Consider the following 25,479-nt stretch of genomic DNA (forward strand, 5'->3'; position numbering starts at 1 on the left):
GTAAGAAAAAACTAAGGGAACTGGGCAATATAGCTGGTGCCAATCATTACGTTGAAACTAGATCTTTCAAATTCAGTTATCTAACATATCTGTTATCACCGGATTTACAAGTTTTGTTACTAACGGTCATAATGTTTTTGCAACAGGCTTAGATTTCTACAGGACTTCTGCCTTCATATTGAATGACATTCTGCTATGAAACTGGAATGATAAAAATCATCACTGCATACATTAAATAGACTAAAATCTGGCTGGCAGATTTCAACATATGCTTACAGTGAGGCAACACTCACTGAATGGGTTTCTTTTTACTGTGCCCCACAAGGATCTGTTCTTAGATTTTACTAGTTAGCATTTAATCAGTGACCTGAAAAAACAAAAATGCAAAACCATTACTAATAACATTTGCAAGTGACAGAAAGATTGGGAAACAAGTTACTAATGCAGCCTGATCTATGTCATTCAGTAAACTGGGTGTAAACAAGTAAATATACAGTTAAATACACATAAATATAAACTCTGAGGAACTAAAAATGCAGCTCATATAGGATATCTGCCTCCATTCTGGGATGCAGTTACTGGCTTGAGGACTATAATAGGTGGGCATTGAATGTGGTGCTGTGGCTAAAAAAATTAATAGAAATGTTTTTAAATATGTAAACAAGTTCAATACTGTACCAATGAAGAGATTAAACTACCTTCTTTCTATTTGACACTGGTATGACTGCTACTGCAATAATGTCCAGTACTACAAGACATTGAAAAACTGGTGACTTTTCAAGGAGCAGCCGTGAAAATCATGGCAGACTAGAAGACATTACTTAAAGAGCTATTCAAGGATTCAGTTTCCTTCCCTGATCAGAAAAACTCTCCAGAGCAAGAACAAAAAGAAAACATCAAGCAGCTTTTAACTCTAGGAGGAGTGAAATTCTGGAACAATATGCCAGTAGAACTATTGATATTAAGAAACTTACCAGGCTGGGTTTTTAAATAGGTTAAGTGTATACACACAATTATACGATGTGCGTAGCCAGTGAAGAAGATGCTTGAGGAATCACATGATTTGGAGTTGGACTGTACCTCACGAACCTTCTGCTCAAGTGACGGCAAAGCTGGACCTCTGGCTCTACCCTGCTTTACTAAAATAGGTGTCTTATTTCAAAACAGACAATGTTCTCATGTATTCATGGTTTCTAGAACACTTACATTAAAACGAAGAAACTTTCAACTTAAATGTGGCAGAGCTGCCACTTAGCTGTAACATGCCCTTGTTGCTTGTCAGCCCAGTTGTTCACACAGCTATCCAGGCTACCTGAGTGAGAAATATCCAAGCAGGGGATTTTCATTAGAGGGCTCAGTGCTGTAAAACCAGATTAAATAGCATTACACTTCTCAGTACTTGACTAGCTGCCATCTGAAATGCTAGTGCTCTTAACTCTGATGTGCTAGTTCTGAAAGCCTTGGCATGCCAATGCTGCAAACTCAGCGAGGCCTCTGCAGAGAGAATAGCTTGAGTCAAGCAGTGCAGCTCTCATCAGAGAAATGGGCAACCTGGCTCCACTGTTGACAAGAGGGGTGGTGAAACCACATCTCCTGCCTCTCAGGAGAGTGACCTGATCACTGAGCAAGAGGGTGTTTCTTGAGCTGGACCAATGAACATTCAAATGGTTCTTGCAAAATACAGCAGTGTAATGATTGGAAGTGATGCTTCACGAAACGGTACTCCAGTCTTTGCAGAGGAAAAGTTGATCCAGAATCTCTTCCAGTTAGTGCAATCGATGAGATAGCATGTAGAATAAGAAGAACCATCATGTTTCACACCATATCTCTTACTAAAAGTGCCACAGAATAAAAGATTTTTTAAATGTTGAAATATTTTTTTCACTTGTCTCCAAAGCACATTTTTCCATGATAAATAAATAAATAAACCACCCAGCTCTCCAGCAGCGCTGCAGCCAGTCATTCCTTCACGGTGAGCCAGGTAAAGGTAAAATGTCCCTCTACTTTTTTTCTTTCCCCATGTGACTATGGATCATATCTGTATCCCTCTTGTCTACTGGTTCATATTCCCTAATTAGCAGTGAAGCAGAACCTGAACCTGTGAAGCAGGATTCATAATCCATATGCTCTGAATAAAATCACAGCTGCAGAAATTAAGAGTAAAACGTCTTTGTTTGCAGGTGCACATTATTCCCACCCTCTTGTTCATTAAAATGTATGCCTTTGCCTATCGGTGCTCCTGATTAAAATATGTAGAACATTCTTTTCCCTTTATTCTAAATAACAATGGCCTTTGTCACCACAAAGATAATTAGTAGCAGCATAAACCAAGTTTCCCTGAGACAGAAATTCAAATGCACATTACCAGGAAGCAATTCTTTGTAAAGATTTACATTTTTTAAAATGTATCCCTGAAATTCCGCTATGTAAAAGAATGTAGACTTCCCCCATACACATACGCATGCTCATTTGCATTGAAATGGTATAATAATTATACCCGCAACCTGTTCCTACAGAAATAGTGGCAAATCTTCCATTGACATCAATGGGATCTGCTTGAAAGTGAATTATATTTTTAGATTTAAATAACTTACAAGAATAAAAGGCTAATTATGACCTACTTGTAATGACTACGAAACTGTTTTCAAACTCTTTGCCTTTGCCTGCCTGAAAACTAACCTTTCAGGTCAGCTCAGACAGTCTTTTTTTCCACTCTAAAGAAAATGCACTTCCCAGTGACTGAGGACATGACCATCAATTCTGCGTGATCCAGAGATGCAGGTGTAAGATCTGGTTGTTCAAATTACTGAAATATGATGGCTTGTGGTGAAAACATGAAAAGAATAGTACTGAAGGAGAGAGATTTGGCCTTTTCTACAAAGCAATAGCTCTTGAAAACAGTAAATGGTCAATTGAGCTTTTCAGGAATTGTTCTAGGTATCAATGTAGATTCTAAAGTACGTGCCTGGGAGAAGAAGCTGTAGCAGAGACTAGGATAACCTGGTATGGGAAGGTAAAGGCTATGATGAGGAGAAGGGATGACAAGACCCAAAATTAGAGGCAGAGCTGATTAGAAGTTTGCTACAGAATACTTCCTCCCGTTAGAAGAGATTGATTCAGTGAAATCAAATCATTCTATCAGAATCTCTTTATTTCAAGAAATTTCTCCTCAAAACAAGGCTACGCAGTGTTGTTACCTGCAGCCCCAGTGAGCCACCTACAAGGCTCTGTCGGCTGTGCAATGAATCCTGCCTATTGAGTAATGAAGCATATATAGTATTTATTCTGAATATGGGCTGTAACTTGTATTTTATTTTTATTTCTGGTTCACAAGATACTAGGTAGTCTGTAATTTAAGTTAGTATTTGTTAGAGGCTGGATAACATCATATAGCTTCCCTGGAAGTAAAGAAAGTTTGTAGGATGCTGCCAGTACCAAAATGCCAGTAGCCTTTTACAAGAGAAATCTTTGTGTGATGGAGGCAGAGAAATACTCTTTCTTTCTATTTCCACTGTGTGCTTTATTTTCCTGCATGTATTATGATAAAAGTGCTATATCAGCTTGTAAATTTAAGGACATACAAATTAGCTCTCAAATAAAATTGACTAAAAAAGAGTGGAAAAAAATCCAGGTGAAATTTACCCCAATGTAATTCAGTTTCTAGTAAGTGGATAGATAATAAAAGCAAAACAAATAAAATACTTAAAAATAAATCCTGATTCTTACATGGGCAAATACAATGAAGTTTCAGCCTTGAATTAGCTATCCAATTACCTTGATTTCAGCACTCCACTTTAAATTAAGAAAGACAGAGGTAAGTAATTTGTGTATGTCTCTTCAAAGCAGCACATCTGAAATCCTGCCTTTTCTCTCCAACTGGCTGCAGCCTTTTGTCAGCCCGCTCATCAGTTCTCATAATCTTCTGAAGTGCACAGTTCTGAGGCTGTTTGGTTTCCCTCTAGCCTAATACAGCCTAAGACCTTTACAAGGCTTATAAAAATTTGTTTTATCTATAAAAAGCCTGTCCTTAATGTGAGATAAAGCACATCATGGTTATCTTGTAAGACAGTGGACATGGCTGGCATGTGGGCGACCCTCAGAAACTATGCCCTGTAAGTATATGGTTAATTCTTGTCTTCTATAATTCAAATGCTTAAAGTTAAGTCAGGGCTCACATGCCTTTCTGGATCAAGATAAAGTATCCTGCACCTTAAAGGATCTTCCCACAGAGTCAGGTGTATAGCTAAATTTCCATCAATAGCTAAACTCACATTGACTTCATTAAAGCTGAATCACTGTTCTGAATGTAAATACGGATGTATGGCCAGAAGTTTAAAGAGCATTTTATTATTCATATGTCCTCAGGATATGAACTATAAAAAGCAGTGATGTGTCTTAGGATATTTGTGATACCAGCACATTTCTGCTTCACACTTCACAGGCAACACCATGGCTATGACGAAAATGGAATACATTATTTCATGTATATTTTGACTCACTAGAAAAGGCACAAGTAGGTGTGACAAGGGCACTGAGTTTTCAAAAATGACTATATTCTAAAATGCCTTGTAAGAGCACGTTAAGCTGTTCACTGCATCAAGGTTGCTACCAAATGTAGCATCTACACTGGAAAATATCAATGCCTATATTTTCTGTGTTAAATTTTTGACAAATATTCACAGAATTCACTATTACATTCCTTTCCTGAAAAACTGCTGAGTAAAAACATTAATTACTGCAGCTACCAGTTTCTTGTTTCCTTCTATAGTGCTTTTTTTTTTATTTTGCACATGCTGTCAGATGAATTATATGCTTTTACATACAAAGTAGCACTCTAATTAGTGAAACCATGAGAAAAATGTCACTGAATCCTTTTAGAACACTTGCTGCTCTCTGCAGCCACACAAGCCAATATTTATATTATGGGGAAGAGGACAAGTGCAGTGTAAAGTCCACATGAGACCTGAAATACTGAGTTTATTCCTAAGAGTAAAAGAAGAACATGCTCAGGGTCTGACTTTGACATGGGGGATGTGCGGAAGACCAGGGCTGGGCCTAAAAGGGAGAGGACAAGCACATTCACATATGGGGGCAGATCTGGGGAACGGGCGAAGGGTGGAGGGAGAATAAGAGGGGGAAGCGATACTCTCCTCCTGCCTTCACCTCTAGAAGAAATACAGAGCGCAGAGCCCATGGTACATTGTTTCAGGAACTCTGCACTGAAACCTCTCTTCCCTTTTCCTACTCTCTGGAATTACAGTTCCTGATATACCTGTAAGCCTTTCATTCTCCTGTCACAGAAGAAAATGTAGAAAACACCATCTTTTTCTCTGCTAAAATATGCCTATTATAGGCATTAATTATGGTGAGGGCCTCCAGCAGAGGAAGACTTGCCAAAGTAAGAGAAGTAGAATTGCTTTTAAGTTAAAAAAAAACAAGAAAACAAAAAGTAGTCCTAATGAAGGACAGCAGAGTATTTTCTGAGAAAGATTCGAGACTGCAGGTGGATGGTATTCATGTAACCTTTGCATATTTTCCAGCTGCACTATGAACTCCTCTTCCATTGGTATTCCTATCCAAGGCCAACAGAGGAAGGGCATAAAGAGAGATGCCCTCCACACAGCCAGGATTTTTAAAGAAGCACCTTAAAAACAAGATGAGAAGCCCCCCTGAGAAGGAGCTGCAGGTCAATGCTGGTTAAAAGGAGGTTTATGGATAAAGGAGGTTAAAAGGAAAAAGGAGGAGGAGGAAAAAGGAGGTTAAAAGGATGGTTTATGGATAAAAGAAGGCAAGACCAGGGAACTGGAGGTGAAAAAAGAAAAGGCAAGGACAATAATGTATAAATACATTCAATTTTATCACTCCAAAACCATTTTAAAAAAAATCCAAATGTCTCCTTTTGCTATTCTGCTGAAATCAATGGAATTACAGGAGATGCAACTCAGCATTAAATCCAGACTAATTACTCCATGCCATGAGAAAATCAGTGAATACTGACAAAATACTAACTTAATATAACGCATGCAAATTGCAGCAACAATGGAATAACTTTGACTCTGTAAATTGTTTAGTCTTGCATTTCTTCTCCCACAGAATCAATATCAGCAGCACGGGATACTTTGAATTTTCTTATGCAGCTGAACAGATGAATGAACACATGAATGTTAAGCTACTGTTTGAATTAAGCACTTTTTCCTGCCTGCTTACATAATCAAAACTATCCATAAATGAATAGGATTTAATGCCAGAAAGAAACATCAGCTCTTTGCATTTGACCACCTGTATAAAGCCAGCCTATACATTAACTCAAGATAACACTGCAGTGTCCAGTGACTTGCATTTGATTAAAACTGTTCTGGAACATCTGCAGCAAATCTTGATTAGATGACATCAAAAGACTGAAAGTTTATCACTTTCCTCAGTCATTTGTCCCAATGGTTAATCACCTTCACAGGTGACTAATTTATTTCCTGTTTCTAATGGAATTTGTTCATTTACTAGCAATTGGTACTTGTTATGCATTTTACCATTACGTTATAGAGCCCTTTAGTTCCTTTTATTTTTGTTTGCTTGGGGGAGACTAAACATTTGTTGATTAATCAAGCTCAGTCTCTTTTTGATAATCAAACACACTAAGCTCTTTTAGAGTCCTTGTTATAAGACATTTTTTTCAGCCTTCAAATAATTTTAGAGAGGTTTATCCGCATCCCTTTTCAATATTTTAGCTTCCTTTTTAAAGTGTTGATAGCAGAACTGAACAGAAAATAACAAAATAAATTCAATTAATGCCTCAGGTTGAGGCGAAGTTCCTATTCTCTGAAGGATGGCATTAGCTTTTTGTATTTTTTGGTTTTTTGATGCAGCAGTTTGAACAGAGCTCCTGTTGAGTTGCTTCTCCTTGGTGACTATATACTATATTTAGGACTTCTCCTTTCAGAGGCACAATCAGTGTCCTGTGCAAGTGGTACATGAGCCTTATTTCTGCATGTATGGCAGCTCCTGACATTCAGGGTCCCAGTCCTTTATTTCCCAATTCCTACTTCTCTCCACACCTGCCACAGCCAGGCCCACAGGCTCCTGTTACTTCTGAAATGCTCACAGAGACTTTGCCTGCTGAGCAAAGCAAAAGTGCAAGGCTCTACAGGAAAAAGAAACAGCCGGAGAAACCACGCATACATTTACAAGGGACAAGCATGTACAACAGTTTACAGACCTGTGCACTGGCACAGGGTCACTGCATTTGCTGTCTAGCTGGAATCACGTTGGACAGTGAATGTGTGGTCTTCATTGTGGCAGGTCCCAGGAACATACTGAGACTGCATTCTGGATCTGGGTCTGGGTGACTGGCAGTGTCACACTGTCATTTAGTATGCATGGACTGAGCTGTTCGATGCTGGAGTCATTGTCAAACCTGACAGTGGACGGGGAATGGTTTGCATCAGGTGGGTATCCTCCTAAAAGAGAAAGTCTAAGGCTTAGAAGAGTCCTATTTACAAGGGAATGCATTGACACTTGAGGACTATGCTCTTGAGGGGGAAGGGAACAAAAAAAGGACTAATGAAAAGCCACACATATGATGCCTGCCTGAAGAAGCAGCTGAAGAAACTACAGAATGGTGTGCTGCAGCTACTTGATACCCAGGCTGCCGGGAACACTGCCTGGCTAACTCCCCCTTCTCAAAATTTTGTACACATTTGTTCCAGCAGAGTGACTGTACCAGCTTGGCACTTTGCCTCATAAACCTACAGAACTTTTAATCTGATCCTAAAACTGAGTTTTTCATCTCTTGGAATTATGGCCTGACAAATAAGAGCATCCTCTGAGAGAATGCTGTTGGCACAGTACTTCATCCCATTCTATCCAGCTCAATAACTGTGGATTTTAACTTTCCAGTCTCACAATTCATTCTACCAGTTTTGGCAATTCTGACAATATAGCATTCTTTGACAGCACCATCAATATCCAGTTTCACGCATTTGCTGCTCAGGCTCCTAGATTCATACATGTAGAGCCTGCAGTTAGGGAAATGTGTAGTCATTAGGAGGATTACCATCTTTCAATACTCAGCAGTTAACACAACTGCTACCATGTTCTACATGCCAAATTTCTTTGTGCTCAAGCCTCCCCACCAGCACCATGCAGGTAAAAGAGTCTTATACAAACAAGCATGAAAGGTTTTCTCAGTAGTTGATAATTAATTACAAATTCATCTTATATATTCTACTTTATATAGGAGGAGATATTCAATGTTCAATGGAGCTTGGCCAGACATTGTAAGGAAGTATTTATGAATATTCATTCAGATTTCAAATGGATTTCACTTCAGCAATATTCATGCCTGGTTCTTAATGCTGTTTGCCTGGATGAGTTTTGTTTGAATAAATGTTTAGGGAACTACTAGCTTGTACAAATATACATATCCACAGATGAATAAGAATGTAAGTTGCTGCTCAAACAACTGCAAATTGTGACTGCATTGTAGAAAATGAAAGTTTGCTCACAAACAACTTGCAAACAGAAAGAAGGGTTATATTCACTGGGGAATTCATTTGGAAGGAAGTCCACTAGATTCAGCCTTCTTCTAGTTGGAAGGAAAAAATTATGTGTATGAATGTCCTCAAATATCTAGGCAAATCCAACACTGTCTGCCTTCATGCAATTTTACACTACTTTCAATTAACTACAAGATCTTTCTAACTGCAGGAGGCACAAGCCCTGTAGATTTTTAGTGTCCCGTGAGGAATGTCATCTCCATAACCATGGTGAGCCCCATGCAGGGTCCATGGAACTCAACAGAGAACCACCAGCTACCTTCAACATGCATTTGACCAAGAGCCTTGCAGCTGCATTTACTCTCTGCACCAATATAAAACATGATTTTCTCTGCTTTGTCTATGAGGACTGTGAAATGCTTGTCATCACAACATTTCTATGAGATTTCAAAGGGACTCATAAATCATTGCTGGATGTTAATAGAATAGGAATATCTTTTATACAATTTGTTTAAAAACATTCAAGAGAGAATAGAAATGAAAATTTTTCAAACCAGGGACAACAGTATTGTGTAACACACAGTATGACTTTTCAGTAAAATGAAATATCTGTCACACTGGTTTTTGATAGATGCCAGCCATCCAGGTAGTGGCATGTCACAAGAGGAGAGGACAGCTTGTGATACACAGTACTTTTCGTTAAAAAGCACCCTGCGTGTCACAAGAAGCTAATAACACACCCTGGCTCTATATACAGTACCATTAGACTATAGGTTAGATAATGGAAGATGAAGGAAAATCTTACATACTGTGTATTGATTTCCTTTCCATGTGCTTATTGACTCATCTGCTCACTGAACCCACAAAAGAAGAATCAACTCTTCATTTAGTCTTAAGCAGTACACAAGCCTTATTAAGATGTAACTGTCAAAAAAAGTCTGTAATCATGAATAAACTTTTTTCATCTTTGGGGAGAAAAAAATGAATATGAAATAAAAATCTGTAACAGTAATATTTAATTTAAAAGAAAAGAAATTACATAAAAACTCAAAAGCTAGTTTCAAGGAAATTAAAAGGAACAGCTGAAAGAATAAAATACTAGCAAATTACATGGAGACTACTTAGACATGAGAAGCTGAGAGTATTTTCATATGTTACTACTAAAAAAAGAAATTTCCAAAAGGAATAAAAAAATCCAGCATGGTTAAATAGAAAAGTAAATTTCCTAAAGGTATTAGAACAGAAGAAAAAACACAAATGCTTAAAGGAATGGAAGTTGTGCCCTAACGAGCAAAAGAGAACAGAGTATACTTTGGCAAATGAAATATAAAACCACAATAAAACAAGATGAAACAGTTTTGAGACATAAAGGCATAGAATCTAATAACCCAACATTCTGCAAATGTTCCAGTAATGGGAAACTTGCCTGAAATTCAGTGATAACCAATTATATAAAAGGAGCACTCGGGGAAGATAAAAACATAACAGAAAAGTTTAATTCTTTGAATCTGCGCTGTCTATAAAAAGGGCTAGGATGTTTCTCATAAAAAACTCATCTCTTATATAGGATAAGTCTGAGCAATTGACTCAGAGTGTCAATAAAACATATTTCAGAATGAGTCAATAAGATGGACTTTAACAAATTGCCAGTAACAGCTAATTTTCAAAGCAGAATCCTTTTGTGGTTCATTACTGCCAATTAGATTTATATTTTCACACGTCAATTTTATTTTTTTTAATAATTTATTATTTTAAAGGGCACAAAGTGTAATCCAATGAACAACAGACATGATTTCTGCACAAGGCTAAATGGTAGGAACTACAACAAAAAGCAGTATTAATGGACAAGTAAATAAATACGCCATATTAGGGAAGAACCAGCACAGCTTTTTCAGAGAAGAAGCACACCTCATAAGTTTACTCAAGTTCTTTAGTAGCATGGATAATCACATGGATGATGCAGTCACTATGGGGTACTTGGAAATTCAGAAAGCTTTTGATGAGGTCCCTTACTAATGGCACTCGCAGAAATATAGTTAATATCGGAGAAGACAGAAGACCCTGCCATGGATTAATAATTGACTGACAGGAAGCACTGTTTAGGAAACAAATTTTGTGTTAATATATGAAGAGCAATGCATGTGAGGAAAAAAAAAAAAAAAGAAGAATGGCCTCTGAAGTAGTCTTTGCCATTTAAGAAAAAGGGTTTTCAGTAATTTTGAAGGATTTTCTGACACCTCGTTATATGGTGGTAGCTAAAAAGGTGATAGACTACTAGTTTAGCATAAAAGATCTGAGAGCAGTACAGAAAATGCTACTTTACCACTCAGCTTAACCATGGTGTATCTCCACCTGAATACTGAACATAGCTGTATTTCCCCACATTTCATATTGTAATTAGAAGTGCAGAGGAAAGATCAGGAATTGATAGATGATCAGAGGTTTTGTACTGCTTCCATATGAAACACTAATCATCATTAATTCATTACTTTTCAAAACAAAAACAAAAACAGAGCACCTAATGAAGTCATCAAGGAATAGATTTAAATAAATAACAGCAAACATTTGTGCACACAATTGAAAACATTTGTTCACATAACATATAATTAAATTATAGAATTCATTGCTACATGACACAGTGGAGACTAAAGTATAAATAGATCCAAAGTATAAAGTATAAATAGATTCAAAAAAGGATTAGTCAAATTCATTAAGGAAAGATCCATTAGCGGCTAGAAAGCCTGGAACTTAGGAAGTTTCTGCATACTGAAGCCATGAAGGTTCACTCTGTGTACACCCTGCTCTTATACTCATCTTCTAATACTCATCATGCCCACAGTTGGAGAACCAACACAGCAGTTTTAAAATTTCCTTATATTTTACGGGCATCTTCAGCCAAAGACTTTTTTTTCCCACATAAAACAATTACTGCTACTGGAACTAATATTACTGCCTTTATATATGAGGTTCTTAGACATACTTCTTACACGTCCTTTATCAAAAGTGTGAGTTGTTCTAATCAGGACACGGTTTTACATAATGGCCATCATCCTATAAATATTTCTTCATTGGCAGAGTATTAAAGTTGACCTAAACTCTGTTAAAGTCAGTGGACTTTATGGTGCTCTAGGGTCCATGAGTTGCTCATGGACAACTCTTTCTACTAGATGAGAACCAGGGCCCATCGGGCAGGAAAGGCTACAATTGCTTCAAAGATTACAACTTTCCTGTCACCTGTGTCAACAGCCACATTGGTCCTGGATCGATAGGCAAACAAAATGTCTGATTTTCTAGAAACTGTCTTTCAGCTTTATATTAGTCATAGTAATAATGGCCACAATATTAGTGTTTGGGAAAGGAGTCGGTCTGAAGATTTTACCAGCAAAACCGAGCTGGTTATCCACTGTCTGGAATTTGTTTGTTGTGCACGTTTCCCCACCTGGCTCTTTCAATGCCCCATAGCACAGGGACGGCGGGATCGTTTCATTTGGTGAAAAGCAATTGTAGTTCATGTCCAGTCAGCCCCTGGCTTTGCTGTTCAGGCTGCCAGCAAGGGTGTTAATTAGTGCCATCTGCGATGGTGGCTTCTGCTGTGAACACCTGCCACCTAGAAAATATACTGAAACCACCAGGTTGTCTCCCACAGGTCAGCAAGCACCAGTTAGTGATGACTTTGATCCGTGCTGTCCTGGGTTGGGTCTGAACGGTAACTGCCAGTGGGATGCTTCTGGTCTCCTACTGCAGGTACCACTCTCAGACCCCGCAGTCCCTCAAGGAGCCTTTCTCAACGGGTAACACTATTTGTAGTTACCTAATCACACATCACATAGCTTTTGGTATTCTGTCTGAGAAACTTAAGCATAAGCAACTTCATATTATGAACCATATGTTCAAAGGAATATTATAGAGGCATTTTCACACAGCTTGTTCAGAAAGCCGAGGTCATTTAACTTTTTTACAGCAGTGTTAACTGAGAGAAGAATCCAGCAGGCATTTACAAGGACCATGGAACACACAAATCTAAAAGCAAGGGGATAGTGCAGAAAAATAGAAGTAACTGGCAAAAATGAACCTATGGTGTCAACTGATGTATATGAACTCTAGTAACATTGCTGAGAAGGCAGGCACAGAAGTTAGATGAGTCTTCTGAGTTGATTTAACTCATGCAGCTGCCAGTTGTGCAGCTGAAAAGCTAGATTATTAGTAGTGCTGCAAAGCAATATGTTTTCAAGAAGGAATTTCTCTTGAACCTCTATGGTGTTTTTCACCCACAATAACTTTGCCAGCATCAATCAATATAAGTGATTCGCCCAGCGTGATAAATATAATTATTTTGTCCAATGCAGGGAAGATTCTAGTCCCCACTTGTTGTTCCCCTTAGGACTTATTTCTCTACCTTGTCTCTATCACAAAGCCTCTGGTGACAGTTAGTGAAGCTGATTACATAGAGAAAAAACAGACCAGAGTATGTATCTTTGAACACACATTCAGACACAATTCACATTTCATAACTTTTAAGAGAATGCTCATAACTGTGAATACCAACAGAATTGTTTGTGAACTCTGAAATTTCAGACATTTGAAATGGAACTGCTGTTCACTATTACTTGACCACAATTTTATTAGAAAGTATCAATCGTCCAGTGATACCATGGAATTAATCATATACCATTATTAAAGATAGCTGTAGGAACACCTTGTGGTAAATTAAACACAGACCTCTTGTAAGAAAGTTATTCCTCCAAGCCATTTAGTGGATACTTAAAACTATTGGACTAAGTTCTCCAGTGGTTTGAATTGATGCAATTGCTTTGAGGCTATGTATGAGAAAAAAACTTATGCCAGTGCATATATTCAGATATCAAGAAAAATTTCCCTTTAATATATATTTAATTATATATAACATTTAATGCTTTTGTGTATTTATGTTTTGTACCAAGGAATAGAAATACGGTTCCTATACATTTCTTGGGCAACTACATAAGTGATGCATTTTAACATATTGCCCCACTTATCTTTAAACAGAAACATTATATACTAGCACATCCAGAGCTACTTTGGTGACTTCTGCCAAATTACCTGTGATATTTGCAATTAAGTGCAAAGATCAATCCCTTCTATCCTTTTACTAACAAGTAGAACCATGTTTATGAGTTTCCTGTATGTCACTACAATGGAGAATGTGTGGCAGTCTGGTTATCAAAAATCACTGTGAAGATAATTAAATCTCCCACCCTCTACTTTGATCTGAAAATCTTTACAATTATACCATCTGTTTCATCATAGTTCATTTTAAGCCTTTTTACTCAAGCAAAAGAAACAACCTCATAATAGAAATCTGACAAAATTGATTGAGACCGGAAGCATCTCAGTGCTATGAGTAAAATTAATCTATAAACAACTAGAATTGGGTGCAGTTAACTTAAGTGGCCCATTTCCACAGATATTTCTACAAAGTCCATAGGTTAATCTGTTGGAATGGAAATTTTGCTTATAAATGGGTCTTTGTATTCTGCATTGCAAGAATTGTCTATAATAGCAAAAGGCACCCAAATGGATCTATTCTGCACATTCAGATTTTGTATACACAGAATCAAAGATCTTACATACATTTTATAAGGCTAACACATACGCAATGATTGAAATGAAAGGCCAGGTTTCTTTCACTAGGACAGGCACTAAGCATTTCTATTTGCTTATCTGGAAGTTATTTTCTTGGAAAATGGGGTAGTAAAAAGGCTTCTTATGCCATTGTCTCTGCCGCTTTTTGCATAAGGGAATAGCTAAAGGTGAGGGATTTGGTGGATACTCAGCGCTGATTACTACCCAGTGTGTAGGCTTCTTGTGGATTTTAGAAGTTGATATGACACACAGCAATCATGTAACTGCTCTAAGCTTTCTGGAGATCAAGCTTTTCACTGAAGGGCCTTCGCAACCGGAGCAGCGCAGAACTGGCGCCTGCCATGTGCCCTCAGCATCACTTGTCTTGTGCCAAGGTGCAGCATAGGGTCTGTTCTGGGAACAAGGAAGAAAGTGACCCATTTTGCTTGGCAGTTTTACCAAAACGACTAGAGGCTGCTGAATAGCTTCTGGCCAATACCTGACTCTGAAGTTGTCTCACTGAAGACCAGAATATCTCACTTGGAAAATAGCCTTTAGCAAGGGTGGCACATTATGCCCTGAACTATTTGTCATGCTCAGTAAGGGAGAATAAGGCCTAAATTCAAGAAAACACATAAGATTGTGCGCAGTTTCATACATGTGCTTTTGGTGCCTTTGGTTTAAATCAGATGCCTCCACTTGGAGTCAGATATCCACTTGCATGCATTTCTGGGTAAGAATGACTTAGGTCTAAGAGCTGAGAACATGTACACATGCCAAGAACTCCAACACTGAATTATTTTTGAAGAGTACTTTAAAAAATTGTAGCCTTGAAAATGCCTTGCAGCTACTCTACAGTCACACAGATTTCCACAGGGACAGTTTTCTCACAACATTTCATGACTGCTTAAAAAATGCACTTTCATGATGTGTAACTACGCTCAGCTGAGATACGTAATAATCAAACATAGTAGCTTGCCATAGTAGCTTGTTTGTTCTTGCATGTGTAGCTTTATATGCCAATTTTAATCTAAAAAGAGCTATGCAGGCCTTTGAAAAAAAAATGTTGTTCACTTACATAGAAGTTTCTACCGAAGTACAAGGTTTTTACATCTCAATAACTAATGGTGCAAAAACCAGATATAGCGTACCTCCATGCAACTTCATGTATCAGTGCATGCAAAGATTGTATGTAGCTGAATGTTATCACCATTAACTGCATTAACATGTGGAGAATAAATATTCACATGTTAGATGCAAAGACGGATGCTCAGAACTAATTAAAAGACATCATGCTACAGATGGGGTGACTTTTACTCTCTTTATTCTGACTGCATGTTTAGACTTCCTATTAAGAAACGTAGGCACTGAACTGTTCAAGATTTATTTCTGAGTCTCATTAAAAGTGTAATCTTGCATACTGGTGTTGTTTTTCAGATTCAAATAATTCCAACTAGAAAATAGTTGTAGAGGAAGGGGATTGGAGGAAATGGACTGTCTGAGATAGAGCTCATCACCCCTGGGTTGTTTCTGTGATCCTGCCCCAGGTCAGTGTTAACTGAAGAGCACTGCTATCTGACACAGGTAGTCACATTAGTTAGTGGTCTCATTGCATCCCCTTGTGGTTGGGTGGCTACAAGAGCTAAGGACTGTCCATCCCCACGAGAACCAGGGATTGGGAAGAATGCAAACAACGGTTCTGTTCCCAGGAAGCAATCAGACAAGATCTGAAATACTCAGAAGGTGGAACAATTAACTTTTTCCCGGTGAAAAACTGTGCATTTCCTAGAAATATGCCCATTTTTCACATTTGAAGTCTTCCTCCAAACCCGTGATACTGTAGGATTCCTCCTAGCACATTTTGCAGCCCACTGCAAAGACAGTGTAAAGGCCTGTGAGTAAGTGTGGTGGAGGAATGGGGACATGTTTCTAACCATGCTTTATCCCTGTATATGCAAACATAGCATGGATGGAGCAGGCCCTGTTCACGCAGATTATTATTCACAGTGGTTTTGTGTTGTCTACTTAGAATGAGCGCACCTTTAATACACCAGCGAGCAGATCCCTCACAGAGAATGCATGAGATTTTAAACAACAGAAATATAAACAACTTATACCAATTTTCCTGAGCACTAATTTCATTATAAAATGAAAAAAAAAAGAGTGTTTGGAATCTATGCAATAGCATTTGGGGTGGAGTCATTACCTTATCTTTCTGGAAAGCAAATATGGAAGTTTACCACATATTTCCAGAACAGTTTATAGCTTAACAAATGTAATAAATTTTTGGTAAGTACAGATTTAAAAAAAAAGTAAATATGAAACTGGAGCTGTATCATCTGCAACATGAGGAGACTCTCTTCTTGTGAGGTAGAACTGATCCATTATTTTTAAAAGTATCACTCCAAACAGTATAAAAATATCTTGCAACCAGCATTTCTTGTCAGTCAGTCACATATTTGTGAAAATGGATAATTAATTTCTCACAAGCAGTGAGTGAAATTGCTACTTACAAAGATGTTTTTGAAAATGAGCAAATAACCCTCATAATCTAGTGTTTTACCCCAAAGAGGTAAGTCCCACTAATGTTAATTAATGAGCGTTACATCCACGTGTAGAGAGGAGCAGATCCCTTAAGGCAGATCCTCGGCCGGTGTGAATTAGCATAGCTCCCCGGAAGTGCATTGAAGGGCGATACGGCGCTTCACCTCAACACAGAATTTACCCCTTTGATGTTGATTTTCCACCCTGGCTTGCCACAAGACCTAATCACATTTGTCAGCAGCAAAGAATCTCTGTAGCTCATGTTTAACTCTTTACAGCAGTTCGGTTTTTTTATCTGTGACGGGGCATAAAATGAACTGCAAATATCAGGTCATTGCTTCCTGCTCTTTTATCTTTTTTTTTTCAAAATTGCAGCATGTTCATGTTTTAAATGCCCAGTTTAATTCAGTTCACCTTTGAATGCTGCATTTGCAACTCTTACTGAAGATTCTTTTATGTTATTCATAACAATGTATATTCTTAACACTTTTTACTTAGCCACCTCTTTGAAAATAAAAGGAGTAGAGTCAGCTCAGTAACCAGAGGGAATCATAAATCAAATCCATAAGAAAGATTTAGTCAGATAAAGAGAGTAACTGTAAAGACACAGCAATAATACGATCAGGTTTGTAATTCCGTACTTAAAAATCCCATTTTCAGGACCATAACTGGACTATAGAAATATCACTGCAATGTATCCCAAGAGTTTGCCTTCTCTCAAATGTAATTACTTCTGTAATTTATGTTGGTCCGTCTCGCTTGGTGGTAAACCAAGATCTCCTTTTTTAAATAGCCTCGCTTCTAATATCCTTCTCTTAAATTTAAAATCGATAAAACCTGTTGATTATAAACAAACTGAACGGGTCAATATTTTTTACTATTGCTCAGGCTGGAGGAAAACATCGTTGACTGGGCTTGCTGACAGAATAGCCACGGGCCTTTCCTTTCCGCAGGTCATCCCTCCACGCACGGGCGGGAGCAAGGTTTTCGGGGCTCTTGCCTCTGTCCCGCAGCCCCAGCAGACGAGCCCACAGGCACCAGAGCTAGGAGCTGCTGCGGGCGTCCCCGCTCAGCCGGGACTCCGTTTCACCCCGGCAGCAGTGCCGGACTTCCCGCGGCACCGAGGACGGCGGGCGCGAGGAAGCCCCGCCGACCCGCCTCGCCGGCGGGCTCCGGGCTGCGGGACGGCGCTGCCGAGCGCGGCTCGGGGCAGCCTTGTCCCCGGCGGTGCAGGACCCGCGCGGCGCAGGCAGGGGCCGCGGCCCGGCGGGGCAGGACAGGGGGCGCTTCCTAAAGCTGCCGGGGGCCGGGGCCGGGCAGAGCCCCCCGAGCCTCCCGCGCTCTGCCCGCTGCTCGCCGCAGGCGGAGCCCGGGGGCGCCGCTCCGCACCTACCTTCCGTGTGCACGGCGGAGACGTAGGTCCAGTTGTAGCGCTTGACGATGTCGAGCATGGCCCGGGCTTGCAGCGTGTCGGAGGGGACCACCCTGAGGAAGTATTTGTAGAGCGTTTTGTCGCTCAGGTCGATGCTCGTGGCAGAGTACGCGATCTGCGGGATGTCGAAGAGCTGGAGCAGGTTTTGCACTTGGATGGCCACCGAGCTGGAGCCGGGGCCAATGACCCCCGCGATGGGCTTTTTCACTCTGCCCTGGTGTTGGGGCTGCGAGTCAGACACGCACCGGCTGCTTCCGTCCTTGTCGTCTCTGATGGAGATCAGGGAGTCGCGGATAAACTCGATGCTCTGCTCCAGGGCGACCGAGGAGTGCCAGCAGGAGTCCCTGATCTCGCTGCCCAGGGTGATGTTAGGGAGCAGGACAGGGTCGGCATTAATTTTATCCAAAGTGTGAAACATGGCTTCGACTCGCTGGATGCCATATTGCTCTCGGATTTCCCCACACTTCCTCTCCGGCACTTTCTCAGCCGGCGGCTGGTGGTGGACGGAGAAGAGGGCGCCGATGATGACATCGCCGTCCATCCGCGCCACCGACCGCGGCGAGGAGGCTGCCGAGAGCAGCACCCTGCGCCCCGCGCTCCGGGACAGCACCTCCGTCTCCAGCAGCAGAGCGGGGAAGAGGACCAGCAGCACGCCGATCATCGTGTGGCACCAGGTCGTCCAGATCCACGCTACGAATTTCGCGGGCTCCTCTTGCCTGCACATGGCTTAAGGACATGTAGCGAAAGGCATCTGCTTCCCCCCGCCAGCTCTCAAGTTGCTCCAGATACCATCACAGCAAAGTCTTAAAGCATAGCGCTCCAGGGTGCCAAGGCAGCCGTCATCCTAGTGACTTTTAGCCTGGTAGCATAGAAAGAGGGGATAAAACACGCTAATCGGGGGATCGATGTCAAATTCGATAAAAAAAAGAAAGAAAGAAACAGAAATACTTCGAGGACGTTTTTACTTTTGCAAATGCCCAGGTCAATTTGCTTCAGTAAAGACTCTCGAAAGGACGTTTCAAGAGGAATTTAAAATATCTATTTATTTGCCTTGACACACTTGCGTGTGTAAGTTTGTATGATCCTTTTTGTGCACGTAGGTCCGCTTTGCAAGACAAGGCGCTGGTTCCCCGCACCTTCACCTGGCACTGACGCCCCCCCAGACCCCCCTCCCCCCCGGCCCGGAAGTTTGGCAAGTTTGGCGGGGTAGCTAATGAGGAGGGCGTCCTAGCTCGGCACAGTGGCCCGGCCCGGAAAGCGGGGTGACAAGTGCCTCTCTTGGCGCGTTTTTGCTCTCTGAAGGCATCTTTCGGAGCCGAAGAATTTGCATTCCCGACAGAAGGGAGGCGAAAAGGGAGAGCGAGCAATCCGCCCTGCCAGCGAAGGGAAATGTCATTTAAAGGTCAGCGGAGGGAAAAAGAAAGGGCCCCCCTTACTGTTTAGATTAACTTTCCCGTGTGTGGGGGGCAAAACCAACTCAGTCGGGGGGACAAATACGCCAGCCGGGGAAAATACACATTAGTTACTAAGGCAACCGCAGGCAAAGTCCTGATGTGCTTTACCGGCGCGCCTGCCTCGCATGCAGGCTTCGGGCGCGGAGCGGCGGCCAGCCCGTCGGCTGCGCTTGCAGCCGCCTCAGCCAGCGCACCGGCAGCGCGGGCGGGCCGCGCCGCGCCCCTCCCTGTTGCGCGGCGTCGCCGTCAGCACCTGGGACAGCGCCCGGGGCCGCGGTGCCCCGGTGCCCTGGTGCCGCGGTGTCCCGGGGCCGCGGTGCCCCGGTGCCCTGGTGCCGCGGTGTCCCGGGGCCGCGGAGCCCCGGAGCCGCGACGCCGCCGGTTCGGCCGCCCGCGGGCAGCGCCGGGAGCTCCCCCCAAAACTTCTGCCCCTCGGCCGGCGCTGCCGCCGCGGAGCCCCCGTGCGCGCACCCGCACCCCCCGCCTAGACCCCGGCCCGCGGCTGCCCCGTCTCCCGCGGCGGGCCGGGTGCGCGGCGCCGCCGCAGCCCGCGCCCTCGAGGCTGCCCGAAGGGGAGGCGCCGCGGGGGGGAGGCGATGCCCGCGCTGCACACGCCCGCGCGCAGAGCCGCCCCGGCCGGGCTTCCCCGGGCGGAGCCGGCAGGTGCCTCCTTCGCCCGCAGCTCCGGCCTGCGGCCCTAGGGCTGAACCCGCGGCGGGCCCCGGCGTGCCGCCCGCGGCGTACCTGAGCCGGCGCGGTAGCGGCTCCCTGCCTGCTCGGAGCGGGCATCGGCGGCTCCCCGGGCGCCCCGAGCTGGCGCGCTGGCGGCGGGGCGACGGCTGTGGGCTGGGCGCTGGTGCCCTCTGTCTTCAGCACTGCTCCACCGCAAGGAAAAAAACAGGTCATCCCAGGCTCATCCATTATCTCATACAGAAGGATCAGTCATTTTCTCCCCCGCCTTAATTTCTTTGGCTATTGTCTTGTAAGCGGGCGAGGAGGCATCGCCCGGAGCACGCCGCGGCTGCGGGGGAGCTGTTTCCCTCTCCTCCGGCGGGTCCTACTTCATTATCTTCTCGCCGCAAATAGCAAGAGCAAGAGGCTGGTGCTCGAAGGGGACTCAGACCGTGCTCAGGGAACTGAGCTAGCGAAATGTGCCGATCTGCCTCACGGGGAGCGTTTCGCTATTAAAATATTTTTTTTTAAAGAAAAGTACTGCAACAAGATAAATCACGTGTAAAGGTAAAGGCATCGAGATTACAGTTTTCAGGTCAAGATGGATCTAAATGAAGCACGTGAGAGGCATGCCAGATTAAAATGATACCAGATTGAATAATCATAATTCAGACAACCTGCTTGCATCCCTAACACAGGTCTCGGGTGTTTTACTTGACTGTATGAAAGTTAAAGTTAGATTACCTCCCCGCTGGGAACTCTATAGATATTTGCCCTACTTTTTAAAGAGAAAGGCAAGGACAAACATTTAACTACTGGGTATTCAGAGGAGGGTTTGCAGTGAATGCCACCTCAGTGGTGTCTTTTCCCTGTGTCAATATTTGCACTTTTTTTTAGAGTCACACAGCTAGTTATTTGCCTGTGCTGTGTGTATATCTGAGGCGCGTTCATTAAGGATGACCTAGCGCAGGAGCTTGCTGGTGTCCATTTTGCCTGCAGTCGCAGCACCCAGAGAGGGAGCCAGGGTCAGGAGGGCAGCCTGCCCATCGCGGCAGTGTCAGGCGCGCTCCCTGCCAGCCCTGCAGCCCCAGCCTGGGGGCAGCTCTGCTAGTGCCAGGCCTGAAGGTACATCCAGATCTGCACAGAAAGGGGGAATAAATTCTCCTTGGTTCTCACTTTAATAATTAAACTTTAGTCTCTACACTTGGCACGACAATCCTGCAACGTGTCAGCGAATGATTCCTGTGGTTGTTTAAGTAAAAGGTTTGCTACCACCAACTCTGGCAGAGGAAGCACTTGCAAGTGTTTCCCTGGTTTTCCCACAGTTTAATACCCTGCAGCCGTCAGAGCTCCCAACCTCGTACTCGCAAAGATGGCGACTCTTTCTGTTGAGGCTTATGTACACTGCCACACAGGGGAAATTACTCTCACTACTGTGATGGTCTGAGTTTCACCAGAGCTGCAGAACAGGTCACCAGGGCCCAAGGCCCTGCTGTCTCCCCTCCAACTCCTGCCAGCAGCAGGCAGAGCAGGGAGGTGAGCTGCCAGGGACTCATGATAGGGGATGTCAAAAGGACTGGGCTTTAGGAAGAAGGCAGCAGGGCTAGGGAAAGCATGGCCGGGACTGCAGGGGCATCAGTCTGCCATTTCTTGCTGGCATCTGCCTTGCAGGCATTCTGGTGTCTCCCAGGATCCCAAGAGGAGCTAGTTAGTGTTGACCTTTCAGTCTTGCTGCTGCAGTCATGGGGGGACCAAAGGTTTCCCCAGTGAAGAAGCAGCACCATATTACACCGCTCTCCTCGTCCCCTGAACCGTGACTCTGCTGCAGGCCAGAGTCATCCTACTGCCTCTGCCCCTGGCTCCTACACACACTGCTCCTGCCCCTGCGCACAGACCCAAAACCCCTCTCTCCCCTCAGAAACAGCCCATGCCTCCAGTCCTGCCACCTTGCAAATTTCTGAACACATAGTACCTTCATCATTATCTGATATCCACCTTTGGGGGACTGCAGGATACTGTTTTTTCTCAGTGATGTGAGCTGTGGTCAGACAAGTAGAGGATCAGGTCAAAAACAGAGCAGGGGCTGGAGCTGGGTTATATGTAATCCTTGCTTCAATGGGAAATTACCTTATGTTGAATATTTTTTCTTCCTGATATGGAGGAAAAGTGAACAATTTTCAGTCTCCTGTGAAATACAATTTAAAAAATGACTTGGAGGTTCATTGAAATATTCTATTTTGAAAACATCAAAAATGTTTTGTTCTGATTTCAGTTTAAACATTTTATCCTCTGTAGCACAGTGCATCATTATTTTTACTTCAGATGAAATGAATCCAGCTTAAAATGAAAATTCAGTTCCAATATGTCTTTAAAAGATTTTTTTTGCCAGAACTGACATACCCTGTTAAATGATTCTATTTCAATAAAACAATCTCTTTCAGTAGAAAATCTTCTATTGGAAAAGTTCTGTTCAGCTGTAAAGGGAAAATCCAGTGCATTGGAGAAAACCGTTTGCAAGGGGGGCAGACTGGAGGAGTGAAGTCTCAGCCTTGGAAACCTGATTTGCTGAGACCCTACTTTTGGTTTGTCAAGTACAATTCCTCTATCCTCTATTTCCTACCAGGAGAAAAAAGTCAAATTCACCATCCAATTTTGCAGACTCTCTGGTTAAATTATTGGGGAGATTTAGAGCTATTCTGCAAGGATGGATACCACTAGAATTACATAATTTTATTCTGCCTTGGAAACAAGTAGCAAGTTCATATATTTCAGTCTGAAGTCAGTTAAAACATGTACTACCTATTTTATAAATTGTCCTTTCTATTCTGCTTGCTCATACACTTTTCCTTTGTGATTTACAAAAGCCACCTGCAGTATATACACAGTACGCATGCAGCACATGCATAGGTATCCCTCTGTAGTAGATACGGAAATGTTTGTTCACAAACAAGGACTCATACTCAAATCATCATCTAGCAGTCTTTTTCTGTTGAAACAGGGATTTAAATCTTCCAAAAGTATTCAGTGTGTGTCATATTTTCTCCTTTTCCTTTAGCTTTGCTTCAACTACTAGGAAATGAGCATTAATGGATTGATGTCAGTATATATGGAGCTTCATAAAGGTCTGATTGTTCAGCTGTTCTTCATACTAGTAGATCCATTAAAACTATATAGGATTAACCCAAGAAATTTAGGCCTCACTTCCATGATATTTAGAAACTAGCAATAGCTTTTGTACAAACCTATGACTATACTGGGTTTCTCTCCCCTGCTCTTTTTTGACATGCTACATATTCCTTTGCCCAGGATCCCCAGAAATTTGATTCCACTGCTTGTCATCAAACACCCTCTCATCCCCTCTCTCAGTTCCCAGTATCCTGAGCATATTTTACAGGCTTACGCAATTTTGCATCATTTTAAAATAACCCAAATACCTCCTCAGAGATTTAGGCAGGAGGGAACTGTCTGCCTGGTTGCGATTTTAAAGGTCTTTCAAATAAGTGTGAGATCCAAATCAATGCAAAATTCAGCATTCAGGGATGTCATGTGGATTTTTGACAGTCTCTAAGGATTATAGACTCCATGAAGTGATGAACAGACTAGATTTATTCATATGTTCAGCAGTTTCAGGCTCTAACAGAGTTGTTAATAATCAAATTCTTTCTTCTGTTAATATTATAATTCTAATTAATTCTTTCTACATTTTTAAATAAGTAACTGATAATCATACTACATTAAAAAACTTTTGGTAGAAGTTCTTCATGTCGACTGCAAGAGAGAGACTGGAAGAGTGCATGCCAGAAGAGGAAGGGCCAGGCCTTTGCTGAAGGGAAATATCTGACCTATGGTTTCTTCTGAACAAATGCACACCATCCAAACAGTGGGGCATATGATAGCCCAAAACCCCTTTTCACTTCACTACAAAAGTTATCATAAAGGCTACGTCCCTAACTTAAGTATTTTGCAGGCACGCTGTTGTGAAACTGAATAAACAATTTGGGAGTGCTGATAGCTATGGAAACACTCAGAAAGAGTATATGAGAAGCCAGATGAATGCCTTCTTTGCGAAACAATGGGGCTATCCAGTCCTTGATAATGTTTGAAGCCATGGTGTATTTACTTATTTCTTAGCTATAAAATGTAGCTATGGTGCCCTCTAGGCCAAAAGCTGCACAATATTTACAATACATTCTTATACGCATCATTTCTATCCAACTCAATTAATTTTGATAGAAGTCTCTTGCCCCTGAAATCATCCCCTACAAAACAACCTGAGCAAACAGATAAATTTGTACTGGGACCTGCATATGAACCAGCTGAAGCTACATCAGACCAAAGAGAAAAACCCATTTCAAAGTCAAAGGTGCACAATTTCTCAGCTTTGGATTCTCTGTTTGAAGTACACAGACTTCCAGCTGAATGGAAAATGTTAGTTTGAATCACTTCCTGGACACAGATTTACACTAAGTATGAAGGAAGAGCAGGCACCTTGGATATATGGGATTTAATACAGATGAAATAGATAGATCTACTTAATGTAGACTGTAACTAACAAACAGCACACAGAAATTAACTATAAGTCACTGTAGCCTGTGGAGAAAAGTTATAGCACTGGGTTTGTGGGAAACATTGCAGTGAAAGCATCTGCTAGCTGAAATTTTCCAGTGATTTTCAAGGATGGCTCTATGTAAAGATGTCTGCAGGAAACTGATCCAGAAGCATAGAAAACTGGTAAAATTTACATATGGAAAGAAAGTCTTTGCAGTGCAGATGAGGAGAAGGTATTCTTGCTCACTTCTGCCATCTAGGCTTTCAGATCGGAGCTGTGGGTCACTGAGACCATACGTTGCAAATTTTAGTAACAAAAGAAGCAGGTGACTCCAGAAGACGGAAAGTTTACTCTCAGGCTGTACTATGAAACAACACATCTCTGCACTGGCAGATGGAAATCTGCAGATACATACTAATTTCTGAATTTTTCCCAGTGACTACAGTTAGCACTGAAGAAAACAGGTCTTTATTTACCAGCAGTCATTTGTATCCTTTATTTCACCATATATTTCCTTTCTAGATATTTTATTAGGAAAAAAATAAATAAAGGAGAGAGAGAGGGGGAAAAAGGCATATTAAAAAATCACAAATGTCAGAGATAGAAATGGCTAACAGTCTTTCCAAAACAGGATTATTTTACACATGATTAAAGAACAATGGAGTTTTTAGAAATGTCAGTGTAGCAATCAAACCATGTGTAACAAATGTCTGATACATTTTAAGGAATGATTCT

At 41.9% G+C, this 25,479-nt stretch overlaps 1 protein-coding gene across 5 annotated transcripts in view; it reads right to left on the minus strand.

Annotated features, from left to right (window-relative positions):
- The window catches only part of GRM1 (glutamate metabotropic receptor 1), a 195,415-nt gene extending 174,753 nt beyond the window's left edge, over positions 1–20,662 (minus strand). For 4 of the 5 annotated variants that reach the window (XM_026100282.2, XM_026100283.2, XM_026100284.2 and 1 more), the window contains exons 1-2: positions 20,268–20,662; positions 18,031–18,928 (exon numbers count right to left, since the gene is read on the minus strand). In XM_026100282.2, coding sequence (XP_025956067.1) covers positions 18,031–18,793 — 763 coding nt within the window. In that variant the 5' untranslated portion in view covers positions 18,794–18,928; positions 20,268–20,662. Of the gene's footprint in view, positions 1–18,030; positions 19,081–20,267 lie in introns of those variants that run through there. The other variant, XM_064509191.1, reaches the window with a different exon arrangement.
- Between the last annotated feature and the right edge of the window lie 4,817 nt (positions 20,663–25,479).

The sequence above is a fragment of the Dromaius novaehollandiae genome, chromosome 3, assembly GCF_036370855.1.
Source record: "Dromaius novaehollandiae isolate bDroNov1 chromosome 3, bDroNov1.hap1, whole genome shotgun sequence".
Lineage (NCBI taxonomy): Eukaryota > Metazoa > Chordata > Aves > Casuariiformes > Dromaiidae > Dromaius > Dromaius novaehollandiae.